The 19,660-nt window shown below is 39.2% G+C and overlaps 3 protein-coding genes across 3 annotated transcripts; 1 reads left to right on the forward strand and 2 right to left on the reverse strand.

The window, feature by feature from the left end:
• Window positions 1-65: 65 nt before the first annotated feature.
• Window positions 66-3,304, reverse strand: LOC131786145 (zinc finger CCCH domain-containing protein 10). The gene is made up of 2 exons (XM_059103152.2): window positions 3,163-3,304; window positions 66-2,488 (listed from the first exon to the last, which is right to left on the reverse strand). Exon 2 carries the CDS (start codon window positions 2,275-2,277, stop codon window positions 1,393-1,395), a length of 885 nt encoding a protein of 294 aa, XP_058959135.1. The 5' UTR covers window positions 2,278-2,488; window positions 3,163-3,304; the 3' UTR covers window positions 66-1,392.
• Window positions 3,305-3,748: 444 nt separating this feature from the next.
• On the forward strand, window positions 3,749-8,871 carry LOC136283100 (zinc finger protein AEBP2-like). The gene is made up of 5 exons (XM_066171345.1): window positions 3,749-4,042; window positions 4,207-4,658; window positions 5,412-5,533; window positions 6,739-6,809; window positions 7,744-8,871. The coding sequence occupies exons 1-5, from the start codon at window positions 3,750-3,752 to the stop codon at window positions 7,889-7,891; spliced, it is 1,086 nt and encodes a 361-aa protein (XP_066027442.1). The 5' UTR covers window position 3,749; the 3' UTR covers window positions 7,892-8,871.
• On the reverse strand, window positions 8,788-18,797 carry LOC131786143 (uncharacterized). Its single transcript, XM_059103148.2, has 13 exons — window positions 18,708-18,797; window positions 17,411-17,509; window positions 16,721-16,909; window positions 15,960-16,073; window positions 15,635-15,877; window positions 15,223-15,480; window positions 14,786-15,079; window positions 13,971-14,231; window positions 13,496-13,651; window positions 12,829-13,037; window positions 12,384-12,539; window positions 10,394-10,791; window positions 8,788-10,048 (listed from the first exon to the last, which is right to left on the reverse strand). Exons 2-13 carry the CDS (start codon window positions 17,475-17,477, stop codon window positions 9,634-9,636), a joined length of 2,760 nt encoding a protein of 919 aa, XP_058959131.2. The 5' UTR covers window positions 17,478-17,509; window positions 18,708-18,797; the 3' UTR covers window positions 8,788-9,633.
• Between the last annotated feature and the right edge of the window lie 863 nt (window positions 18,798-19,660).

Consider the following 19,660-nt stretch of genomic DNA (forward strand, 5'->3'; position numbering starts at 1 on the left):
CAGCACTAATTGGCCTTTGAGCATCAAGGCCCAGCTGAGTAAAAAGTAAATTCACCCTTCTCAAACATGGCAACTGCATGTATGTAATGAAACCATTTTTAGACAATAAACCCCCTACAAAGAAATGGAACCATGATCAAAGTACATTTGATTAATCATGATTTTGGTCACATTAAAGAAAAAGTTTCAACTACCCAGACAACATTTCTTTTCAAAGTCTGAAAAAACAAACAAACAAGCTGTTCAGTTGGGGTTTAAACTTCAACTACCCATCCACCATTGACTAGTGAGCTATGGGTAACAATCAACAAAAGGTTTACTAGCTGAATAGACAAAAAGACACAATGACTGATGGAGTCTCACACTCCCATAAATTAACAAGTGTGTAAGTAACATTTTACGCTAAAGAATAAAAAATTAACTAAAAAGACAGGAATCCTTCAGATAATTTTTAACACCAAATATCATTCATTCATAAAAACTTGGAGGGTAATGCCACACTACCTCACTAGTAGTGTCTCCACTTCCATCACCAATATTTCCATCCTTAAATTCTTCCCTCTAGTCACTACATACTTCCTTGAAAAATTAGTTCCAAGAGTTTGGTGTCAGATCCTGAAAATGACTTCTACGTGACAAATTTGAGTATTCTTGATCACCTGTTCGTTAGTGTATAGGGAGAAGTTACATGCTAATCACTTGTTATAAGTTAATCACTTAAGGGAGTTAACCAAACATCCTATACCAAAAAATCGTGTTTTTGCATTAAATTCACATTTGGGATGTCAAATATTAAATCTAACATCACTAAAAAAGTCAAAGGTTAAGGAGAAAGGATCAATCATTTAGATAAGCATACTCATTTAATCCTTCATTGTCCATATTGTCTGAAATAATTTCAATAGACTTTCCATGAAACTTTATTTGTGGCTCCAAGACCACTACTTGTTCTTGTCACTAATGAGCCATCACTTTACGTGGAAAGACCTATCCAATGATAACTAGTTGCTGATAATAATACACACAGAATAAACAGGCCTGCTATGTCAACTCAGACAACTACAACAATTGTGTTTAAAAAAAAGTGAGTGCTAAGTATTGTAACAAAAGTCTTATTATCCTGGGCTATAAAAAACTGCCCAGTTTTATCTAGATACAGTCCAGTTCTTGTGACTGTCATACATCAACTAAATGCATGTGTTTTCTCAAGGAACAAAATTAAAATGATCAAAATTGTCACACGTAGACACCCGACCAACTAAGACATGAACTGCTGATCAGATGCAAAACTGAGTGTGCTTAAAACTCATGTTGTTGATTACTTGTGGCTTAGGGCATGTTAAGTTCCAAGAAATAGATAAAAAAAAAAAAAAAAAGACAGCATTCGCCCCTCTAATCAAACTTAGTATAACCAGCACCATAGGCAGAGTTTGAAGTGTAATTTCCTGATCCACTGTAAGATGAACCACTTTGACTGGTTGTAGAGTATGGATCTTTTGGAGGGGCATAACTGCTGTATGCATCCTTTGAAGAGTAGGTCTCCCTTGGTGGATAAGAAGTGCTGTAAGACTGGTTTGAACCATACGTTGATGAATATTCACCTGGCCTTGAACTGCTGCTACCTCCACTACCATTATAGCTACTGCGCTCCCCTATCTGATTGCGATACTTTGCATTTTGTTCCAAAAGAACCTCGTTGGTAGCCTTCAGGTCAGCCACCTGCCTTTGGAGATCAGATATTCGACGACGCAGTGATTCATTTTCATCCATGAGGTAGTAGTAGCTGTGTCCTTCATAAGAATCACGGCGACGTTTACTGGGATGACCGTTATAACCATGGCCCATAAATTCTCCTTCCTCTTCAAAAACATGACGATAACGACAGCCTTGCCCTCTTGTGCACTTGTTGTTCAGAAAATCTTTGCAGACAGGATCATTTGGTCCCGCACGGGTTTGTTCTCCTCTTGCTCTAAATGGGAAGGGACCATCTCGCCTTGGAGGTATTTGACCAGTGCGAAGAAATATCTTCTCTTCATTATTGGAAAGGTGTAAATATTTGCAGGTTGAACGGCTGCATTTTCCATTTTGAAAGTCTCTGCATATCATTGGGCTGTTTGTAACCTCTGTTCCCATACCATCTGGGTGATTAAATTTACACTTTGATCCCCGAGAGCACACACCACGCTGATAATCACGACAGATATTTCCACTTCCTTCCTCACTCCTTCCAGTAGTGTTATTGTTGGTGTCATTTTTGTTTTCTGATTCTTGCGACATTTCTTTTAAAATAGGTTTGACTGTGATCTACAAAATAGCGCTTTGCTATCTCTCAAATTCAATGCTTACAGTCAAAGTGCGCTCACCAGATTAAATGGAATCGCAGACTAGTGCTGCAAATGCTGCCAAGACGGTGTCTGCTAACCTGTCGCAAGGTTTCTGCGTACAACTCACTGCTGCCTGCGCCACGCAAATCTGGCGTACTGGAATGCTGCATAACGGAAGCGCAAAAATGCATTTAGTTAGGCCAAGTCATTGTTTCAAGTAATGCCAGGGCATGCATATAGTATAGGTACGCAAACTTTTGTTGAGAGAAACAGTCCTCAGCATACAACTAATTAATCAAACCAAACAAATAAGAAGTACCTGATTCAGTGACACCTTAAGTACATAGTATATGTTTATTTGAGAATCGTGTTTTTTGAAGAAGTCAGCTTTTAGTATGAAAGATAAGCTCATCTCATAACGTAAGGACGCCTAAGCCTCTTCGTTTTGTCATCACTGAACAACCTTTCGTTAAAAGGTGACTAATTCATTTCAGTCTTCAGAGAAATGCAAAGTAAGCATTGTAAAAGCAGCAAAACGTCTGGGGAGTTTTCATCGTTAATACAAAACACAAACAAAACAAGATATAACCTTCAAAGAGTTTGAAAACAAATTGGAGATTGCCTTTCCTAAAATATGATTAAAACTTTTGTTCTACAACTTAGAAGGCACAGGGGATATTTCTGAAACAAAATCAACTTAAGGACAACATAATGCAGCAATTTTCATAACAAGACGACCGCGTGCTTGTCAATTTGTATTCAAAAGGTGACGCGACTGCTTACGGCAAATCCCTACGAGAAAGTTGCAAACGTAACCTAACAGTGAAATAGCGCATACTTTGCCTGGTATCCTATGGCGCCTTTAGCTTAGAAATCCTTGCTCTGAATGTAAAGAGCGAGTTTTAGCTGAAGTTGCTCGATATATCAACAAAGCTTCGCCCTGCTTAACCAAGATGGCGGCTATTTAGGACCGTCAACGCCGACACGTGTCCAGACCAGGCGCGGCTGCTTCATATGTCCTAATATGGAAATCAGCGCGCCATTTCGCATTTTATATTTACTACTCTTTCCGATTATTTTGTTAGAATCTTATCATTTTGACTCCTTAATGATATTTCTCTTTTCAACAGAGCTGGTAAATTAAGCATATTTTTTCCAAATTTTGGCGATTACATTTTCACTGTTCTGTCGGAGGGTTCGTTAGAGGTCGTTTACTTCACGAAGACTTGATATAACTTCCAAGCTAAAAGAATTTATGTTATCAAAATAAGACACACATTAACAGCCAAACTTAAAACTATCTGAATTTTTTTTAGTAAAATTCCTTGCTGTTTTTGCTTTCTTGTCATTAATTACCGTTGAGCCCTCTGATTGGTTGCTATTATACAAAACACTTTGAATTCCACGTGATTCACTAAGCAAAACATGGCGGACGTCGAAGATAGATTGGAGTCGCCAATTTGTCAGACCACGATCGGCCTTGGATCGCCGAGAGATGGAACGCCTAACAGCTTTTGTAGTACACCAGAACTTGAGATAATAGGGAATGAAAGCTGTTCAGTAAACGATTCAAAACAATCCCCTAATCGCGAAGGTTCTCCTGCGTTCATTTCGTCTGAGACAAGTTTATCTAACGAAGCTAACACTACTCTGATACGTCCCAAAATTAAAGAATTAGGCAATTTCAAAGGGCAATCTACAGGAGTGGACTTGAAGGAGTAAGTATGCAAATCTAATGATTTTGTTTTCAGCATTCGTTCAATCAGAGTACCAGTTTAAACCCTCCGCTTAGCTGTCACGCTATTTTAGCACTCACGCACGGTAGTTAACCAGAATGCCGAACCGTTGCTAAAGTGGTTTTCATTTTTTCATCTGATGATAGGACAAGGAGAGAAGGATCTAAATCTTCTGTAAATAAGGATCAATGTGGTGTAGAATGCAAGTGGATTTCTTGCCACGTTATTTTAAAAAACGCTATTGAATTATCGGAACACGTCAAGACTGCTCATGTTGAGCCAATGTCTAAACATCAAGACGTCTTCGTCTGTTTGTGGGAAGGCTGCAAAGTGTTTGACAAACCGAGTTTATCACACACGTGGCTTGCGAAGCATGTAAACGTTCATACTGGTGCTAAGCCATTTAAGTGTATGATAAGTGGATGCTCCATGACATTTTCTTCGAGAGAGGGTCTTGCCAGGCATGTGCCCTCGCATTTTAATGACGCTAAGCCCACAAAAAGACAGAAGTCAGATAACGATTCCTCGCCCAAGAAAGTAATGAAAAAGAAAAAGAAGAAAATGAAGAACCTTCGGCAGGCGAAACCACCGCCTCAAGGTTAGTTTGATTTCTTAAGTCATCTTTATAAAAGAGTTTTAACTCTTACTTGACACGACATAGGAAAACTTGTCTTTTTCTGATCGTCTCTCAGTCTTTTGAAATTGGTTAAGCAAGTTCAACGAGGATTTGAAAGTATTTAATTAATAAACTAAAGTTAAGTGTCAGAAACGCGAAATTTTTTGTTTGCTTTTAAAGGAAAGCTTGACCTCACGTAGGTTTCTTAAGAGAATGTCACCATCAAGTTAGTCTCTTCAAATTTTTGATGTAACCGTCAGCGAGATGTCAGTCTACTAAATATGAAATATAGGAAACACCTCTTCAAGATTTCAAAGGTCTCTATTGTATGAACCACCACTCTTTCACAGAATAAGCCTTAATAGGTACCAGATTAAATATGAAATTTGATTTTCTGCTTCTTAGATGCAGCAATTCAATCAGTTGAGGATTCAACTGGAATGACCTTTTGGGTTTTCAGAACCATTGTATATTAATTACAGTGTGAGAATTTTGGTGGAGGGAATCATAATTTATAAACTGACATTTGTTTGGACAAACACATTGAACAGGAATATATCAGAGGTTTCAGGAAATTTTACAGAATCTAACTTCTGCAGTTTGTGGTTTTAGATATTTGTTGGAATAAATTGTGCAGTACTTCATAGAAGTCATTTAGCAATTAAAGTGGCAATAAGATCTGACACATTTCAATTTTTAAACACTTAGCTCTTGATTATTTTGCAACTTTGACAGTTAAGGAAGATTTCATTGACCAGCATGCAGTAAGCAGCATAAAAGAGAAGCTACCACATGTGATGCCTGTGTCATGCTACAGACTTGGCATTGATGGTGCAAATATTGTTTTTCAAAGTAAGGTGAGTATTTTATCCCTGTCATGGAAGAGGATTGAGTTGAAGAAAGCATGTTGGTTTTAAGTTTTGATGTTGTTGTTGTGGTTGTTGTTTTGGGGGAAAGCTAATCTGTGTTCTCAAAGGATGAAATGATTGAAATATAGGAAAATGAATGGAGAACCAAGGTTAAATTTATACATCAATATATACAACACCAGTGGGAGAAGCTTTCAAATGTGTAGTTACCCTTACTCAAGTATCTATGTTGTTTCCTTTGATAGAAACTTTATCGTCACTGCTTGTCTCCATCTAAAAGCATAAAATTATCATTGGTAGCTACAAACAGTCAGGGAAAGCATTTAAATTAGCTACAAAGTTTTAGAGGTTGCTCTAAATGGATCTTGATCTTCTGTAGTCATAGCCCTTGATAGATGTCATGTTGTTCTTTTAAAGATCTAAGATAGGCGAGAAAGATACTAGGTGGCCCATGCACAGACCCCTCTTGTTGTGAAGTTTAAAGGTCTAATTTCTCCTCACAATAGCACCCTGAATCACACATAAAGGTCATGAGAATAAAGGAAATGATCACCAACTAAAGAAGTTCTCAATTCTTAAACAAAGTGTCCTTGTTAGCACCTTAGGAAATGTATAGAGAACAATAGGGAGAAAATACATCATGATGATAGGGTGTAAAGGGTTAAGCTCCCATCGTAAATGGATAAGGAATCATCTGAATGGATCAAGTGGTCTCTGACAAATAAAAGATTTGAATATTTTTTACATACTTCTAGGTAGCAAATTTACCTCAGAAATTTCTCTCAGATATGTGTTTCTGTATACTGAAGGATCGCATAACTGAAATCCCTCAAATAAGATTTTACTTTACTAAATGATTGTGTAAAGATCCCTCTCGAACAAAGAGATAAGAAGGATCTGGTATGTCTGAGCTTTTCTGAGCAAAATTTTTGTTTACAAAGTATGTTGGATTCCCAGATATTCTTGGAGTGATATGTGTGCAGAAGAATGGACCTAAAGGGGTTTTGCTTAGAACATTGGGAAAGCAGATTTCTAATCATGTGATGGCATTCTTGTGCATTGTTGTTAAAATTGCTAGAGCCTGGAAAGAGAGACAATAAGGAAATTTTAATTTTACCCTTACATTGGAGAACTAATGACGTGATGGCAAACAACCTAATTAGTTGTGCTGATGTAATAATAATATACCATAGGTTCTTGGAAGAAGAACAGAAGAGAAGTCTGGGGAGGAAGATGTACTTCTAAGATGGCTTCCAGAAGATATGTAAGTTACTAGCAGTGGTAATAATGATAATATGTTCTTAACTGAGTTTACACCTTATATACTACTCAAAATTTCTACAATTAACTATTGATATTAAGAATCATAAAGTTGAACAATTTTCAGAAATAGGCCTGGTTATTATTTGAGCGAGGTAATTGACAAGTGCTCTGTTTTAATTTGGCAGTGGCACTCAAGCTTAAAAAAAAAGATCATCTCCATGAAATTTCTGTGGAAAGTTTCCAATAATTTCTTTCATAGATATTATGTTGTAAAAGTTGTGAGGAGTGCCACATCTTAAAAAGCACCTTTTAGAAAGCATCAAATTGTTGTTAAATCTGTGTCACATGCACTAAAGGCATGGAGGTGGTATGATATTCTGGGGATAACAGCTGAACTGGTCTCTTCCAAGCTACATATCATTGTTTTCTTAGCAAGTGATTTAGACACTTGTTTGTTGTACCCTGTATAGTTTTATGATAATAAGGAAAGCCTTTTTATGAGGTAGCAAGACCAAAATCAGACCTTCAAGGTCATTTTAAGTTAATATGTATTAGTAGCAAAGATGTTTTAAAACCCTGATTAAATGTCAAAAAAATATGGTATTGATCAGGAGTTTCACAAATTTTATCCTTGATGAATGTTAACACGTGTAATATCATTATTCCTTCATCTAGAAAACAGCTTTCTTCAGGTGGTCTTATATTTAACTTACCATTGATGAAATGACTTAATCTAAGTTTTTGGGCCCTGGAAAATATGGATAAACTTAAAAAGGAAAAGAATATAGTTGCTCAATTTATATTTGGAAAATTGTGGGAAAAAAGAAGCAAATAATGAAACAGAAATAGCGCGTCAGAGAGGCTCTTCAACGTTTAACGTCGTGACTCCAAGAAAGAAATGTTCAAGGCTTTGTTTTTAAATCTCTCCTTAACAGATTACCAGATGAGTGGGTTCCTTTAAATGAGGTTCAAAAGCATAGGACACGAACTGTACACATCTCTCAGCTCCCAAACGACGTGGCCGCTGATTTGGATCCCTCGTTCTACAGACAATTGTCCCACAGAAAACACCACCGCAAATGATTATCGCAGTTTGTTACAAAGTGTAGCATTTATAGAGATCTTAGTCCTTTACATGCTTTCAAAGTTATGATACTCTTAAGAAAAGAAATCACTCTTGACCATCAAAGCTAATCGGTGTTACCATTGGGCTAGCTTTCCCACTCTCCTTGATTGCGTTAGAAAACTCCAAGCACTCTTTCCACCAATCGTATGCAAGAGTAAACCCAGCCATGATTTTCTCAAGGAAGAGGGCGTTATATGTGTCTACTTTCAGTTCGCTTCAGGCTCCTGGAGTTCTTACACGTTACTTTGTTCTGGTTGGCCATTGTAAATACGCTGGTTTTGGTTTTTACGACTTCAGTGTATAAAGGCTTTAATTTAGCTGACACTCTCTCTCAAAATTCTAACTTTTCTTTCTCCTTTCTCTTCACGGTCACAGCTTTTCTGCTCGTGTATTTATAAACCTCTTTTGAAGATTATTGCTGTCATTTCGTTTTCATTTTAAAGTTAAGTTACTTTTATCGTTCTGTGCGACTGTCATCCGACTTTGTTCTTAACTTGTCCTACAAACGTTTTTTTTTGGAATAAGTAGCTTAGATGAGGTGAACCGTCTCTCAGAACTAACTTATGCTTTTGTTAACTTTGTGAGGCGTGTAGAAATTGTGGGCTTTCTTTGTAATGGGGCGCTTTCTGTGAACTTTCTTGGATGACAGATTATTCCATCGGCTTTCTTAATGCAACTTGTCAAATTAAACATTTGTAAATAGTTACACAAAGAGACTATAGGGGTTTGGACAGGCGCCAATATTTTCGTCATCTCCTCTTGTGTTTACGCCTGGCTGTCTCGAAATACGTAGGGGATTAGTCGTGATAAATTAGCAAAGCTTCTAGTTTATTGTACAGGCAGCACTGCGGCGTGGATAACTGCAGTACTGAAGTGAGTTTAATATCTATTTCTATTTATTTGCTGCAATATATTTTGTTCACACATGACAGAGTTTATGAATAAAGCTATACTGTACATAACTTGCTTTGCAATAAATGTGATATTGATTCTTCCTAAGCTGGAATTTGATGCACAGTTGTTCGATCATTTGAAAATGATTCACCCTCCAATTGAGAGGCGAAGAATACCTATTTCGGTCCATCGTGAGGAGTGACCACAATTCTCCTCTTTCCCCTCATTGCAGCCGACACCTGTTCCAGATACCATCATTATGTTGTTCACATGTCGAACTTATTGTTCTGATTAAAGTTGGTCATTACTAAGTTCAACTTAATAAAGCTGTCAAAGACTATGGTGTTAAAGGGAAAATTGAAAACGATCACAAACGCGAAGGAAGCACAATCGTTGGGCTCTGGGGCCTTTGTTCGTTCTTACTTAAAACGTCTTAGTTTAAATAAATTGACAGAAAATGATAGTAAACAGATATTTGAGCTACTTTTGTTTTCTTGTTTGTTCATAACAAGCTATGCATCCGAGATTTCACAAGCAATTATCTACTCCTAAACTTGAACTTTTTAACAAAGCGCCCTTAAAATCAAATTATCATCAAATGCACACCACTTCTTTCACCCACATAAGCTCATTTTTAGTTTACTAACTCCTACATGATACACTGGGGAGTGAAATTTACCTAAATACCGCAGCAGATATAAAAAGAATATTTTAGAGAAACGGACTTCATAAAGAAACTGTCTTGATATACCTTATTTTTAAATTAAAAAAATATATTTAATACGTAAGTAGGTTGACAGAGCTCTTATTTTTTGGAGCACCGCCCTTGTGCAAGATACTTCATTTCCACGTCACTAAGAGCGTAATTATAAATGATAAATTCATCAACTAGTCCTGTTAAATAAGATCCTGTATAAAAATGTCTTCCGATACCGGCAAAATGGCCCCAATCTTGAGACAGGTCACCGCTCGCAGATTTTTGTTTCACCATGACTCCGTTAACATAAACTTTCGCCAGCATGGCTGTGGAGTCATACGTCACTGCCACGTGTGTCCAGTTGCGCGCAGGAATGGAGGGAAGGGTGACGACATTGAACACTTCTTTGTCGTTTTCTTGGTGATGATACCAAATTACCTTCCCATCCTGCACTGCGAAGTGGTATTGGTCATGCTTGTGATCGGAATGGCTTCCGATTGTATTAAATATTTCGTGCTCTTTCCTATGTAAAATGCAAAAAGAATCTCAGTGAATTAATTGCGTCTAAAATCATTACAGGAGACAAGCATTTTAGCGCAGCTGTCTCACTTTGGTTATCGAGAGAAGTAGAAAATTACATCAAATTCTTTGCGGTAACACCTCTCGCTATTTTAGGGGGAAAAATAATCCGCCTCCATCCAAAAGAGACAAAGTGGGAGAGAGTTTTTAAATATACAGCCATGTTTTAACAAAGAGAGCTTAACTGTAAGCACCCCCCCCCCCCTCATCGATTAAGTTCTTTTTTTCCGACGTCCCTGAAGATAGAAACTGATTAAGTCATAACTACCCGTAGTTACTTATATCAAACCTGTTTGTTTGTAGACTGATCCACACTGATATGGTTATGGCTTTTTGGGGTTTTTCTCTGAAAGTATCACCGGGAATTTTAATCTGTCCCATGGTCATATTCACAGCCTTCCCGCACGTTCCATTGTTGGAGACAGCTGTACCATTTATAGCCATGCCATTGTTTGCAAGCCCAGACTGGTCATACACTGTTTTACCCGCAAACAAATCAAAGCCATAATGTAGTACTATTCTGTGGTAATTGCAGGTCTGAGCAAGAAGTGTTATTTCATTTTGTTTCAAGTCGCGCTCAAATAAATAGAACTCGTCGATGATGCCGTTCAGATTGTTTTGCTCAATCCATTTTCCATCAGCCCCTTTTTCGTACTCTTTTCCGATGCTAGTCTTTCCATTCCAATCCTGGTCAACACAAGAAAAGATAAATACATTTAGCCCCCCACAGTCTGTCTAATTAAAGTTTTGGGTAGTCTTTCATACACCGGGATCTACAATAGAAAATAATTAAGGTGTAATAAAGGTTTAAAGATTAAAGAGGAACAGCGGGCACAGAGGACCAGAGGAAAAGTGGGCACAGAAGATCAGAGGAACAATGGACGCAAAAGAGCAGAAGAATAGCGGGCACTGGGGACCAGAGGAACAGTTAGGACAGAGGACCAGAGGAACAGTGAACACAGAGGATAAGAAGAGTGAATACAGAGGACCAGAGAAACAATGGGCACAAAGGACCAGTGGAACAGTGGGTACAGAGGACCGAGGGAACAGTGGGCACAGAGGGCCAATGGAATAGTGGGCACAAAGGACCAGTGGAACAGTGGGTACAGAGGACCAGCGGAACAGTGGGCACAAAGGACCAGAGGAACAGTGGGCACAGAGGACGAGAGGAGCAGTGGGTACAGAGGACCAGAGGAGCAGTGGGTACAGAGGACCAGAGGAACAGTGGGCACAGAGGACCAGTGGAACAGTGGATACAGAGGACCAGAGGAACAGTGGGTACAGAGGACCAGAGCAACAGTGGGCACAGAGGGCCAGATGAACTGTAAATAAAGAGGACCAGAGCAACAGTGGGAGCAGAGGACCAGAGGAACTGTGGATACAGAAGACCAGAGCAACAGCGGGCAAGAGGACCAGAGGAGCAGTGGGTACAGAGGACCAGAGGAACAGTGGATACAGAGGACCAGTGGAACAGTGGGCATAGAGGACCAGAGGAACAATGGGCACAGAGGACCAGAGGAGCAGTGGGTACAGAGGACCAGAAGAACAGTGGGTACTGAGGACCAGAGCAACAGTGAGCACAGAGGACTAGAGGAACTGTGGATACAGAGGACCATAGCGACAGTGGGCACAGAGGACCAGAGGAACTGTGGATACAGAGGACCAGAGCAACGGTGGGCACAGAGGACCAGAGGAGCAGTGGGTATAGAGGACCAGAGGAACAGTGGGTACAGAGGACCAGAGGAACAGTGGGTACAGAGGACCAGAGGAACAATGGGCGCAAAGGATTAGAAGAACAGTGGATATAGATGTATTATTTCTGGCTTTTCCTAACTCAGAGCGCTTCTACTTCGTGTCGTAAAACTAAACAAGGTAACCACAACTACCAGTCGTAGCGAAGAAAAAAATATCACCAGGAGCTAATGAGGACTCGAAGCGAAACACGCCTAATGCGTGGGGAAACGTAAGTGACCAAAGAGCAGTTGGTTTTTACATTTGATTGGTTCCGGGGGCTTGTTTTAGGACCAATCATGCAGCAGAGGCAAAACCAGTGCGATCATGGATTACTTTCAACTCTCTATTAAAAATTTCTCCCAATCTGATACAATTTAAGATCACTCTAGCTTTCTGCCGTTCTAAATCGACGGGGAGATTCAATTTTGATCAATCATATCCTTGGACAAAGTTTTGCAGAAATACACAGCCATTGCGGGGTCAATAATTTTTTTGGAATTTTTTTTTACCGAACTTTTCCTCTTACATTCAAGAAGGGATGTTACCTGAGAAAGAATTCCACTGCCAGTGAGCTCTTGTTTTTTTAACACCCCATTCACATATATCTCAGATTTCCCGCCAGTTGCGGTGTAAGTGCAGCTGATATGAGTCCATGTTCCAGCTGGTACCAGTGGAGAGTTTGTCTCGGCGCTGAAAACAGTCTAAAGAATCAAAGAAAGAAAGTGACGGAAATTTAATCTTTCTTCCCCTCTCTGTGGTAAATTTTCTTCTGTCAAGCGTTTTCTTTTTCTGACCGACTAAACGAAGTCAAGTGACGATTAATATAAGCGTGCTTGTGATTGGTTGCAAAAAAACTAAATAAGTGAATTCTAATACAAAAACTGTCGAGTAAAAAGCACACACGTTAGACTACTCACAAGAGCTAAGCCATTCGTTAGGTTGCACTTCCTGCGCGCACGCTAAGCAGACCTATGTTTTATAAAAGCTCACCTGGGATTTTTCATTACGGTGAAACCATCTGACTCTTCCGTCTTTGATCGTTAGCGAATACTGCTGATGTGTGTTCCACGGGTTATCGGGATTGCAGGTGCTGAAGACAGACTGTTGACCGCGGTTGGTATTCAACTTGAGCCATAGCGCCACTGTCACACTGAACAGCGGTTTTCTCTTTATTCGTTGTCCGTCAATCAAAATATTGCCTATGGGAAGATGATGAAATGAGTAACTTGTGCTATCTTCAACTGTAGTTTTTCCATTCCATTCAGATAACAAACCTCTAGTTCGTCATTGGGTATTTCAGTCAATCAGTCAGTCAGCGACCCAGCCAATAAGACGAGTGACTAACATTCGAAACGTCAGCTTTAGAAACTCTTTTCGGTGGTCAATTCACATTATAAACTCAGTTTATAAAACAGTAAATCAGTCACCCAGTCAGTAAGACAATCAGCCAGTCGGTCAGTCAACTGGTCAGCCAGTCCTTCCGTCCGTGCGTTCGTCCGTCTATCAGTCAGATGGTCGGTCAGTCAGTCAGTCAATCATTTATTCGTCATGGTAAATCAGCTAATAAGTCAGAGGGTCGATGGTTGTCCTTAACAGGATCTGCATGATGCTTCAGTTTGCCATCGTTAACTTATCTTAACCGCCGACATAAACTTACCTCCACGTAGTTGAAGTCCATTCCCGCAAGTTCCACTGGTCTTTGTCACGGTAGCAAGACTAGTTAATTTACCGTCATTCAGGCTACCGGAGTCATCAAACACATCACTGCCTGACACGCGGTCAAATCCAAAGTAGAACACTTGACCAGTGCTCGCTGAAATGAAAAATTTGACGTAGTATTAAAACAATCGATATAGGGCAAAACAAAAAGACGTGGGTTACAAGAAGCCCACATTCAAAAAATACATTGCATTCATTTTCGTTCTTTCGTTCAATCCAAACTCATTGCTTTGAGAAAAACTATACATTAGCCTTTTCCTAAAAATAAATGCTTTTATGAATCTTAATGGTCGATGAAAGAATCGCTGAGTTATTGTTTATCCATATCAGCTGATGATCAACGTGGAAGAAAAATATATTGTGTAAACAATTTGAGAGAGAGGAAATTACAGCTTTTGTTGAAAGTAACTCACGTGTTTTGGCTAACCCAAAATTGCAGTTATCATAGAGCGTTTTCACTTCAAACGGAGTCAACTCCCTGTTGTACATGTATATTTCGTCCAGAGTGTCGACATCTGTGACAGTTCCTTCATGTTTGCCAAATGCTGCATAGCTGTCCCAGTCTTCTGACAATCTCCCTGATGCAGGCCCTTGCTTGTTGAGGTTGCCGTTAATAAACACCTTAGCCTGGCCACTCTGCTCATTGTATGTTACTGCGATATGCATCCATTGTTCTAAGGTGATAAAAATAAAAATGAAACAAGTACGTAGCAACAGGGGGGAAGTCCTTGGGTGCCCGTGACCTCCTCTTTGTAAGCCTTTTTTAAAGCAAACGACCTGCAATATTTAGGTGGCAAGAACTGGTGAGAACCCTCTGTTTGACACGATGTGACCGTCCCCCACCTTTTGAAAAATCCTGGCTACGCCCCTGTAAAATGGAGTGTGGAAAAAGCTTGCAGTGTCTAAGTGGCAATTGATAAGATAGGGGCGAGTTGATGTGGAATGAGAGAATTGGGTCGAGTGGGGAAACAGGAGGACGGCCCAACTCTCTAAAAAGCATGGAGTGCAGGAGAAAATTGCTTGGATTAACATTTTATATCCAACATTTGTAGCGTTGCACAACTATTACATTCAGTGGTAAGAGATCTTGGCAAGCTTTATCTTAATAATAACCCCTAGTCTAAATTTTCCTCAGGGTGAGAAATTTTTCACCATATGCTGATCAACAGTATAAAAGTAAGAGAAAAGTTACCATATATTGTGATAAAAAAATAGACCGTAAACTTACTCTCCGTTACTATAGGATCAGTGACAACTTTGAAGAGTTGTTTATCATTTTGGTCGTTATGACTCCAGCCGATGGCCCCGTTCTCCATCATCAGAAGATACTGGTCGTGTTTGTGCGCTGAATGGCCACCAATCGTGTCAAACAAGTAATGTTTTCCCTTAACCGAAGTAGCATTTAACCACATTGCTATGGTTACACTGTCAATTGGTTTGTTCCGGAACGTTTTCCCGTCCAGTTTGACATCCGCTTGTCCAGCATTTAGTTGTACTCCGTTTCCACAGCTTCCTTTTGCAGCTAATGGACAACAGAGAACCAAAAACTTTCGAATTAAAAGTCTCCTTGGAAGGCTTGCAGATCAATTATATTCTCAATAGATCAATTTATATTTTATAAAAATAATGTTATCTCAGAATCTGACATGCATTAATTACACTTACGTGGAGGAGGAGCAGGTTTTGGTTGGCCTGGTTGCAGAGGCGGCCCACCAACCTTTGCGTGGTTCATAAGTCCTGATTCATCCAGAAACGTATCACCGGTTTTCCTGTCAAAGCTCAGATGTAACACCATGGTGCTTTGGGGCCCTTGGCACTTTTTAATAAGCGTTTTTAGCTCAGGTTCCGCTAGAGTCCTGTTGTAAATGTAAAACTCGTCTACGTAGCCCTCTAAACGACCTTTTCCGCCATATAAGCCGATCCCTGTATGCGAGGTTAGATTAAAAAAGGGAGGCAAATTACGTAATGAATAGCTTTGTAAGTCATAGACGCTAAATAATTGCGTGATCATGAATTTGACTCAATCCTTTTTTGTTGTACGTGTAAAGTAATATCGGGCCACTTAACCTCCACTTACCCGCATATTTAGACCAGTCTCGCGACAGGAATACACCGGGGTCAGCAGTTTCCTGTTTTGAAAGTTTTCCATCGATATAAATCTTAGCAATGCCCCGAAGGCCGTCATACATTGCGGCTAAATGATACCATTTTCCATTGGATAACACAGGACCGTCTGTTATAATACTGAACACGGTGGAACCATTTTCATTTCGGTGAAACCAGCGTACCCTGGCATTTTCAACTTGTAGATCATATTGGGCTGAATTAACAGGAAATAAGTAAGTCATATGTAACGTCCAAAATTTGTAGCATTTTAGAATTACAAGCAGAGAGTTACTTACGTTCCTCGTGATTAGATCTGGGCGGTCCTCCAATAGTCTCGAAAAGATCTATTGTTCCGGATGTTTCCTTTAATTGTACCATCATTGCAATAGTAACTTCAATGTAAGGAATTCCTATATTGGGGAGTCACAATCTTTAATAAAATGGTGATATGTCATGTGCATGCGTATGCGGGTGACTCAAAGTTTGGAAATTGACATAAATAAGACTAGCTTATTTTCGTGAGTGAGCTGGGTGAGTTCACTATTTCGTTCCTCCCTCTGTCTTTCAGCCAGTCAAACAGGCAGGCAGTCAGTCAGTCAATGAGTCAGTCAGTGAGTAAGTCAGTGAGTCTTTCATCGAGTCAGTCAGTAAGTCGGTCAGCCAGCTTGAACACCAGCCGGCCAGCAATTCAGTCAGAGAGACAGAAGAACAGAAAGACAGACAGACAATCAGCTGGCCTGTCAGTTAGCCAAATGCATGGTTGGTCGGTCAGTCACATGAGGCGAGTGGCCCACACTGTCGGAAAATAGCCGGGAAGTGTGTCACAAAGCAGATTGGAGTAAGGCTAATCCATCTCGAATGACTTGTAAGCCTTAGTATGCTATATCTTTCACCCCCTCCTCCCCCTTCGGCCCAAAATTTCAATGAGTTGTTTTGACATTGTGTTCTTGCGTGGCGAAAGGAATCATGAAAGAAAGCCAGAGGAAAGAGCCTTGCCCATGCGTAGTAAATAGAAATAGATATCATAACCATCTTTTTCAGATATATTATAACTCACCAACGAACTTTGATCCGTCTATTATAATCTGTCCACCACAGCAGATCTTAGCACATTTGCCACAGCTACCTGCTTCTTTATCCAACTGAACATTCATGAGAGTCGCGTTGTTGTTGTGCGATGAATCATCGTACAAGCGTTCTCCATTGTAACGATCAAAACCAAGGTAATAGACCTGATTATAATCCTCTGGAAAAAAAAAAAAAGAAATTCAAATAAGAATTTTTGGAGCAAGGAAAAAAGAGAAAAGCCTATAACCCACGAGTGCAGTTGATTTCACAAGATCGATGTGAGCCATGTTCTATCGCTGTGACTACTGTTTGCATCATCAACGACCAAGGCGGTCGTGCCTTTTTAAAGTTGTATTTCCCATTTCTAGCAGTAAAAAAATTGACATTGGGTAGTTAAGTTAAAGGTCAAGTCGACCTTGCGGTAAACTGTGCCAAGGATAATTGCTATACTATAAACTAGTTTACGGGGCTATAAATTTTCATTTTCAAACACCACAAAAAAATGTTTGGTTTTAGCCAAGAATTTCATTTTCAATATCATTCCACACGAATTAAGAAATCTATTGACCTCTTAGTTTTGAGGAAGGTTTTTTTTTGTTTTAAACCCTTCAGCATTTACTGCAATGAGCGTAAGCTTTGACCTTACAACTGACCACGAATAACACAAAAAGTAACTCACGTGTCAGTCCAGCCCATGTGACAATGACACCTGCCAGTAACAAGAGACATACACCTCTCAAGTGCATGGCTGGAGAGTGCCTTCTTCAAATCCCTCCACCTTAATGAATTAGAAATGAGAGAAAGGGAGAAAGAAAGAAAACACCATTAAGGTAAATAAAATTGAATTAGTTTGCTTTTTTAGAGAAATCTCAAGAGAATACAGGCTAATAAATCTTACAAACGTTGCGCGCATGCGATGACTATCCCGGATATGTCCTGATTGTAACTCTGACAGATTTACTATTAACGCGCAAAACTATGCGTTGATACAGTACAGCTTGTTGAGACTAATTAGCCTGATTACTTTGCTATGTCTCTGTTGAGTCGGTTCCAAACGGCATAGGAACTTACAAGTTTGTCATTCGACCGGATTAACTTACCCGTCATTGTGGTAATACCTTGAAAAAAACTTGCCAAACGCTTACCTTAGAGTACCCATATCATCTTCTTAGATCTTTAAACACTTTTATCTCGTTATGGTAAAGGATCTGGCTATTAACATGAAGTTCAGTCACAGCTTTACTCCCCTCCGAGTTCAGTTTGGGGGGCACGCAGTATTGAAGCTTTTGGGACTCCATATTTGGGAACAATGTGTTTTGGTTATAGCGCGCAGTTTATTAATTGGGCTGGTTGTTGGCGCATTATATGATAGTTTTAAAATTTTCCAGTTTGTTAAATATGTCTGTCTTGAAGAAAAATGTTTAGAAGAACGAGTTGAATAGGAATACTCGCGTGAGAATATAGCAAATTTTGTGTTGAAGAAAAAGATAGTTGAAGAGGGTTGAATTCTCGAAATATTCGCTACTATGTTTCTTTAACGAGGCTCCAAGAGTTAGCATTTGAACAGTCAAAATAGAGGAAGATTAGTATCTTTTTGTAAGGCTGTAAGGACGTCTTGTGCGGAGTAAAATAAATGAATATACATGTATGTTAAAAGTGCAGGTTGAGTCCTCAATAAACAATGCAACCACAGGAAATCACGTCGGGTACCTTAAAGTTACGTACGGTAAGAAATAGAGCTTAAGAATTGAACAGAGCAGCTACAATTGTTTATTACGGATGTGTGGGTAAAGAAACCACAAGATGGTTGGTCAATCAAAAGTTAAATCACTGATGAAAATTGATATCAATGAGCCAAAGGATGAAAATCAGAACTTCACAAAATGACCTTCACAGCAAGGGTGGTTGTACCCCCTGTAAAAATACCATAATGTTTACTCGCTTTAAGGACACCATATATTGTAAGTTCAACTCACCTTTCAGGAATACATCAGTAAGCTCGTTTTATGTTTTTTCAAGTCAGTCATGTTGGCTCTAGAATCGCCATCTTTGATCTCATACAAGGGCTCTATCTGAAGACATGACGTCATAGTTTTGGATTGCACGTATTGATCCCTTTGAAGGAAAGACGGGTGTCGGTGTTGATAGTTTAACGAACAAAACATCACATGCAAGACAGGTTCATTTTATTAAATACATGCCAAGAACATCTGAAATTAAAAATGTGTTCAAATGCAGGCGAGTTCAGTCTTGTTCAAAGTGTTGAAAAAAACTTATGACCACAACTACTTAAGCGAAACGTATAATAGTATTTTGATTCATTGGGCATGCGCAGTGAAGGCCAATTTCATAGTGAGAGATAAATGTTTTTGAATCAGAGATCAAGAATTTAACATTTGAAAATTACTGAAAAGTCTCAAAAAATAGTAAAAATTATAATAATAATGGCAGCAATTATAGAAATAAGGCGCAAATTGTGAATTAAGTTCGTTTTTATTCTTTAGCTAAAACAAAATTGAGCATTGTGGCCTGGCAACGTGACTGGCTTCCTTAAAAAATGACATACATCCAAAAATACTAAGCTTTCTTTTGTTTTTCTAAAGTAAGTTACAAACCGGCTGATAATCATTTTCTCCAGTACCATTTTTTTTGGGGGCGTTTGAGGGTTAGTCTCGTCAAAACTCATTAGTTGTCATTTCTTTCTTTTCACAAGGCAAGCAGCTACTCTATCTGCAATTAACGCTGTTTAAGTCAGTCTGCTTATTAAAAATGTTGGTTTGCTAGTTCAGGTGTCGATGGAATAACAAACAGTTAACAATGACGCAAGCTATTAGAGCTTTTTTATTCATTTCTTCTTGCAGCTGTCGAGTTGATTTTAATATGACAGGGCCACGTACAGCAAATCTATGCAGTTTATGAATCCGTTAGC

Source organism: Pocillopora verrucosa, chromosome 1, assembly GCF_036669915.1.
Source record: "Pocillopora verrucosa isolate sample1 chromosome 1, ASM3666991v2, whole genome shotgun sequence".
Lineage (NCBI taxonomy): Eukaryota > Metazoa > Cnidaria > Anthozoa > Scleractinia > Pocilloporidae > Pocillopora > Pocillopora verrucosa.